The following is a 7197-nucleotide window of genomic DNA, read 5'->3' as shown; positions in this document are numbered from 1 at the left end:
AAAAAATAGGGTTGTCCATGTTTCAGAATTTGTTGTGGGTGTATGAGTAAGAGATTTCCCGGCCTGAATTTTTTTTCCCAGTCTGCCCCTCGTGGAAATTAATAGCGCAGACATGCGGTTTCATTTACTACACATATGCCTACTGAAGCTTGCGGTGTTTTCAGCCTCAGTATATGAGTACATGTCATGAACACATAAACGTAATCTCTAGAACTGCTCTGAGTCACTTCATGAGCATTTTACTTATTTTGAGAAAACGATCATCATATCATATACAAAGAGACACCAATGTTTCAGGAGTTTACACAGAAGTGGACACATGCTTATTAGATAAAAGCATATACATCAACTCAAATACGGTTATTTATTATTATTTTTTAATTAACTATTTATTTTCCAAACCATTGTTAGATGCTGTTTCCTGTAGTTATGCAAAGATTTGGTTTCAAAAACAGTATCAGTAAACTATGTATTATGATTATGTAAGGTTAACCCTGCAAGGTGTAAATTTTTGAAAATGATTAACAGTTACAAATAAACATTCATTAGAAATTTTGAAAAGTAATCAGTTACATTAATAAAGTAATTGAAAAAGTTCACTACTATTACATTTTAAATAGGATAACTTGTAATCTGTAACCTATTACATTTCCAAAGTAACCTTCTCAACACTGTAAGCAGCCATGACCTGTGCTCTCCATGAAGACGCAGAAGTTTCAGCAAAGGATAAATGGATTTGCAGCACTAAAAATCGCTTGCAGTAGCTCTGCTACTAAATTTGTTTAAAAATGGCTATCCCTGTACACCTATGATCAGCTGTTCCTTCATCTTGGCTGAGCTTTCAATGTTGTTACGGGAAAGGATGAAGCTGATTGGTTGGTTCTTGTCACATGACCCGCGGTGCGCTTGCGGCATTCTGAAAAGTTGAAATATTTTTATCTCGATGCGGCGCGGACGCTCCTGGAAAAAATGAGCGCGTCGCACCGCGTGCGCATCGCGACCGTGTCGCTTCCATTATGAGCGCGCCTGCCGCGCGTCTACATGTGAAATAACGAATTTGAGCGTGCAAAAGACGCTATATGTGAGCGCCCCCTAAATGATTCGGTTCAATCGCAACGACTCACTTATTAACAGTGACTTACTGCTACCTACTGGCGGTTTTAATTTCACATTTAAAGTATCTTTTCATTTTTTAAATTATTTGAAATATCAGTATTCAGTGTTTTGTTTAATACAGGGTTCCCACGCTTCTTGAAAGTACTTGAATTTCAGACATATGTATTCAAGGCCTGGAAAGTACTTGAAAACAAACATAGGTCATTGAAAGTGCTTGAATTAAATTTGAAATAAATTTTGTTTATGCAGGGATTAAAGTTTTCCATTGCTACGATGGATTTCCGCCAATTGGAAAAGAAACATGTAGCACATTGTTGTTGTTGTTCTGCCGGCACACCAAAAATCATTCTGCAGCTTCTCAGTGACAACATAGTGATGCCGCTCGCATCATTCACAGTCAGGTTATTAGCAGAGAACACAGAGCAGAACTTGAATTTCGGCGCGGGATTGCGGATTTTAATAACAATTCTACTCATTCCCGCAGGTTCCGCGCTTATAACACGATGACAGATGACGGAACGTATCATTTGCACGGGCTTTAGAGTCTTGAGAACTCACTCGCGCGCTCTCATTTTCTGTGCGCCCACAGATCGCGATAAGGAGAGTGACAACTTTTAATAGTTATTAAGGGAGTTATTAAGGGAGTTTGCGATGTGATATTGATTTAATACAACAGTTCAATAAACAAGTACTGCCTGATTTTGCTCTATTTCTTCAACGAAAATAGTTCCAAATATAGTAACAGCTCAGCATCTCTAAAAACAAACACAGCAGTGTTTAATTCATTCAATGAAAGTGCATTTTTGAATGAACCAAGTGAGTCAGTGATTCATGATTACCCATTCATAAAGACAGTCACTTGCTTCATTCCTGAATGAATCAGCCGTTCTAACGAATCAATTGAACGAATGATTCAGTGATAAAATTAGTGACTTTGTCGCCACCTGCTGGTGGATTTAGTTTCATTTTTAGCGTAAAATTTCAGTTATTTAAATCATTTAATATTTCTGTATTCAAAACTTTATATTTAAAACATTAATCTCCACATGAACATATGAATTTAATTGCACTCATGCCACCTCTGAGCCTCATTAAACGTCTGGAAATGTACCTACAAGCCACTTTTGTGTTCTTCTGTTCCACCTCTGTAGTACAAATACATTTTTTATTAATACTAATTTCATATGATTGGTAACTTATTTGTCTTATTCTTCTTATTATATTGTTTTAAATGGAAATTTTAAAAAGCTTATAAACATACATTTTTGAATTTGACAGATGAAAATGATGCCATTATAAAGGTAAAAAGGAAATTTCCCCCTGTAAGTCACTTTAAGGAGTCAAATGTCACCTCATATTAGGAAGGATAATTTTTGATCAGAATTTTTGATTATTGATCAGAAGGTGCTCCTAAATTTTTTAAATTAGGAGGACAAGCGCTCCTAAAAAGAAAAGTAAGCATAGAGCCATGTGTAAAACTATTAGATCCGTGCATGAGGTCTTAAAGAGACAGCAGCCTAAATAAACCTCCTGCTGCCTTTCATTATACAGTGAAGACTAACCAGTGTTATTTTACAGTTGAATAGATTATAGTTAGACCTAACTGAAAAAATTAAAGTACTGTTAATTTAATTTGTATCTTGTTATTGTTTTTGTTTGTGCTATTGATTGTCATTAATTTATTTGTTCTTATTTTATTATTTACTATTTACTTGTCTTTTTTAGTTAAAATAAATTAAATTCTGAGTGCACCTGATTGGGTGGGTAGAGGAGGGGGCGTGGTCCATGGGAAATAGTCCTGCCACCACAGCTGGAAAAAATCCTAGGAAACACTGCATACATTTAATAAAATTAGAAAAATGCCATTACAAAGGTAAAAAGAAAATACCCCTGTAGATCACTTGAGTCAAATGTCACCTCATATTACACATCAAGTTGTTGATGTTTGTGTATAAAGCTCTGCATGATCAGGCTCCTGAGTACATAAGGGATATGTTGGTCCCTTAACAATCGCATAGACTATTGCGCTCCTCTCAGAGCTTGCTTTTGACTGTCTCACGGTCTCGTCTGAGGCGGAGTGGAGGTTGCGCTTTTTCTGTTGCGGCTCCAGCACTTTGGAATGCTCTGCCATTATCTGTCAAATCCTCATCAAGCATGGTCATTTTTAAAAAGGACTTAAAGACTTACTTGTTTTATCAGGCTTTCGGCACTTGATTGGTCAGGACAATTGTGAATGACTTGTCTTTTATTTTATGTTTTGTTCCTATGTTTTAATGTTTTTTTTAATCTTTATTATATACTGCTTGTGTACAGCACGTTGGTCCATTTTTGGTTTTGAAAGTGCTTTATAAATAAAGGCTAAGGTGAGTTGAGGCAAATTTTTGATAAGAATTTTTTATTATTGATCAGAAGGTGCTCCTAAATTTTTTTAATTAGGATGACAAGCGCTCTTAATTACAAGAAAAACTTCTCTTAAACTGGGTGTGTGACAGGTATGGCTGTGGAATGGGGTTTGGCTGAGGAAAAATGTTCAGTCAAAAGATTTTTTTTTTTGCTTTAACCCCTGGAAACAGTACTTAGTGAAATGTATCAATAAAACAGCTTGTGAACAATGCCATGTAACGTTATATTTATCTCATGACATTCTGACCATAAACTTAATATATAGCTAGACAAATAACCCTAGAGAGCAGTATTTTGCCAAATATATGTACTATTTTACATATTAATTTTTACTGTACCTATTCATTATTTAATGTTAATTATAAATAATTATAAAATACATTTCTGGATTTGGATTCAGCTTTCGGCCAAGTGCATCCTGAATTTTTGGCCCAGAATCATTTCATTTCAGTGCATCATTAATTTAAACATTTTAATCTTGGTAAAATCATGTTAACTTACTCAACTTTTGCATTAAAAGCCTCATAAAAATATATCCTTCATGTTCAGAATCCCACAGTGAAGGACCTGATTGGCTTTGGGCTTCAAGTTGCCAAAGGAATGGAGTATCTCGCAAACAGAAAATTTGTGCACAGAGACCTTGCTGCACGTAACTGCATGTAAGTAAGAGGCAACCTTAATTTTCTTATTTTATCTGGTAATGTATGCATACACCAAAATGAAACAAACAAAATGTACTTTGATTTTTGTTGTTTTATCAAAGTACAATGAGTAAAGACACAAAAATTCTAATAAATGTAATGAAACCACTTTTCCTAGGCTGGATGAGTCGTTTACAGTGAAGGTGGCTGACTTTGGTATGGCACGTGACGTCTATGATAAGGAATACTACAGCATCAAGGACAGCAAAAAAGCAAAGCTGCCAGTCAAATGGATGGCTTTAGAAAGCCTGCAGACACAGAAATTCACCACCAAATCAGATGTGGTCAGTTTAAATGTGGAGAATCTTTTCAAGACGTTTCAAAATGAACAGTTTTGAAATCACATGAATATAAGTGTGATCTCAGTGGCGTGATCCTGTCGTCTTGGAAGAAGAGTCAGGCTAAAAATAAATTTCATGATGCTACATTCTATATATAACATGTATTTTATTCCCTCTAGTGGTCTTTTGGAGTGTTGATGTGGGAGCTGATGACGAGAGGGGCCAGTCCGTATCCTGATGTGGACCCTTATGACATTACAACCTATCTAATGCAAGGCCGTCGACTGCTACAGCCACAATACTGTTTGAATTCCCTGTATGATTTACCTGCCTTTTATTTTAAAGGGGTCGTATCATGAGGAATCATGTTTTCTTTGGCTTTTTGATATGTATGCTTTGAAAATATATCATTCAAAGGAGCTTTTTTTATTTAGCTAACTGTCCACATTTACATGTCAGCAACACCTACGACAAAATCGTAATCCATGGTGAAGCAGTAAAGCAAGATAAATATATTAATAATATTGCTGTTGTTAAAATATTAAATTATATTAAATTATTAAATATTTCTAAACACCAGAAGAACTAATGATAAGAGTAAACTGTGGTAAACAGTCTTGGAAAAAGTATATACTTTTTTGATGGAAAACTTTTACTAACATTGTAAGTGGATCATAAACATAAACTATATTAAATATTAAAATTAAATATAATAATCATAATAATAAAAAAATATTATCACTTTAAAAATGGGGGAACAGCTGTGAAAACCCAACAGAAATATTTAGATTTACATGTAGCTTCATAATTGGGCATAATTGGGCATAAAGGGCAAATAGATTAATAAATAATTTTGTATTCTTTATTATAGGTGGTCCATCCTGCTGCAGTGCTGGAATCCTGAGCCTGAGAAGAGACCAAGTTTCCCTAGTCTCGTGAAAGTTATTCAAGAAATCCACTCCAGCCTTGAGGGGGAACATTACATCAACCTGCAGATCACGTATGTGAATCTGGACCAGCCCAGGCCCTACCCCCAACTCTTCCCGGCCCCGCCTGCTCCCGAACATTCGGACCAGTCCTCCACTTGACCCTGGTCTTGAATGAAATAAGTTTGAGCTGCGTTCATCCTGTGGATTCAGAGGCTCATATGGTCCTGTGAAGTGTGGGAACCAAAAAGCATGCACTGAAGATGATCTGCTGTATTTGGAGAATCCCAACATGTGTAAAACTGAATGTACATTCCTTGTGTGTGTCTGAGATGGTCATGCTGTTGTGAACTTTGCGTGGTGTTAGTTGCATGACCAAATTGGTGTCACATCTTTGGGATTTTAACAATTTTGGGGCAAGTGCACTTTTTAAATGAATTTTATATTTTAAACTTTTTTTTAAATGCATGCAAGAATGCTGTGTTTTTATACTTTTTAAAGCACATGGTATTATTTCTTACACTGAATGACAACTGAAAATGATTTGTTATTTCTCATACTTCTATAGTATAACACTGTGTTCTATCCAGGCGCAATGCAGCAAGATTCCAGCGACCAAACTATTTTTATGTCCACACTGCCAGTGAAAATGTCCCCCGTTCTTTGTCAGTGTTTGATGTTTAATATACATAGGGAGCAGGATTTTGGTTCAACAGTCTTTCAGTGTGAGCATGGCTACCAGCACATTGCTGCAGAAATATTTACACAATGTAACAATGTAAGAGATAGATAGCTTTTATCACTTGTTGCTTTGTCACGTTGTACATAAATGGTTTCTTTAAGGAAGAGTGATATGATTACTTGAAATATGGTTTGATCAGTTTCATTTTACTTTTTTTTTAGTGTAAAAAAAGAGATAAAATGCCAAAGTCTGAGTTGTTGACATGATGTGAAGCATGATTTGTATATGCCAGCAGGTCCACAAGAGAGTAATGCAGGGTATCTGCAGGATTTTTAGGCTCAAATTTAAAGGGGTCAAGTCAAGTCAAGTCACCTTTATTTATATAGCGCTTTTAACAATACAGATTGTGACAAAGCAACTGAACAGCATTAATTAGGAAAATAGTGTCAATAATGCAAAATGACAATAGTAAACACTCATTTTTCAGTTAAAGACAGTTCATCATTGAATTCAGTGATGTCAACATCCAGCTCAGTTCAGTTTAAATAATATCTTTGCAATCATATGATGATTGCAAAGATAGGGGTCATATGGGGTCATATGATGCTGCTAAAAAGAACATCATTTTGTGTATTTGGTGTAATGAAATGTGTTTATGCGATTTAAAGTAAAAAAAAAACATTATTTTCCACATACTGTACATTATTGTTTCTCCTCTACACTCTTAAAAATAAAGGTGCTTCACGATACCACAGAAGAACCTTTTTGTCTAAATGGTTCCATAAAGAACCTTTAACATCTGAAGAACCTTTCTGTTTCACAAAGGGTTCTTTGTGGCGAAAGAAGGTTCTTCAGATTATAAAAAGGTAAGAAAGAGATGGTTCTTTAAAGAACCTTTGACTGAATGGTTCTTTGTGGAACCAAAAATTGTTCTTCTATGGCATCGCTTGAAGAACCTTTTGAAGCACCTTTATTTTTAAGAGTGTATGCTCCGCCTTTTTGAAACGCGTCGATTCTTACAAAGCTCATCAGTCTGAAAAAGCGAGGTGTGCTGTGATTGGCCAGCTATCCAGTGCGTTGTGATTGGC

The 7197-nt window shown here is 35.6% G+C and overlaps 1 protein-coding gene and 1 long non-coding RNA gene across 3 annotated transcripts in view; both read left to right on the top strand.

The window, feature by feature from the left end:
* LOC107552655 (macrophage-stimulating protein receptor-like) overlaps window positions 1-5899 on the top strand; it is a 21607-nt gene extending 15708 nt beyond the window's left edge. For both annotated transcript variants that reach the window (XM_016234593.1, XM_016234592.1), the window contains exons 17-20: window positions 4069-4178; window positions 4339-4504; window positions 4681-4817; window positions 5373-5899. In XM_016234593.1, the coding sequence (XP_016090079.1) occupies window positions 4069-4178; window positions 4339-4504; window positions 4681-4817; window positions 5373-5589 (630 nt within the window). In that variant the 3' untranslated portion in view covers window positions 5590-5899. The remainder of the gene's footprint in view (window positions 1-4068; window positions 4179-4338; window positions 4505-4680; window positions 4818-5372) is intronic.
* A 2-nt stretch (window positions 5900-5901) lies between these two features.
* The window catches only part of LOC107552657 (uncharacterized), a 21531-nt gene continuing 20235 nt past the window's right edge, over window positions 5902-7197 (top strand). The window contains exon 1 of the long non-coding RNA XR_001604880.1: window positions 5902-6240. This is a non-coding gene — a long non-coding RNA (uncharacterized lncRNA). The remainder of the gene's footprint in view (window positions 6241-7197) is intronic.

This window comes from Sinocyclocheilus grahami, unplaced genomic scaffold (genome assembly GCF_001515645.1).
Source record: "Sinocyclocheilus grahami isolate Dianchi unplaced genomic scaffold, SAMN03320097.WGS_v1.1 scaffold455.1, whole genome shotgun sequence".
NCBI lineage: Eukaryota > Metazoa > Chordata > Actinopteri > Cypriniformes > Cyprinidae > Sinocyclocheilus > Sinocyclocheilus grahami.
The sequence above is the reverse complement of the archived record's forward strand: the minus strand, read 5'-3'. Positions and strand labels throughout refer to the sequence as shown.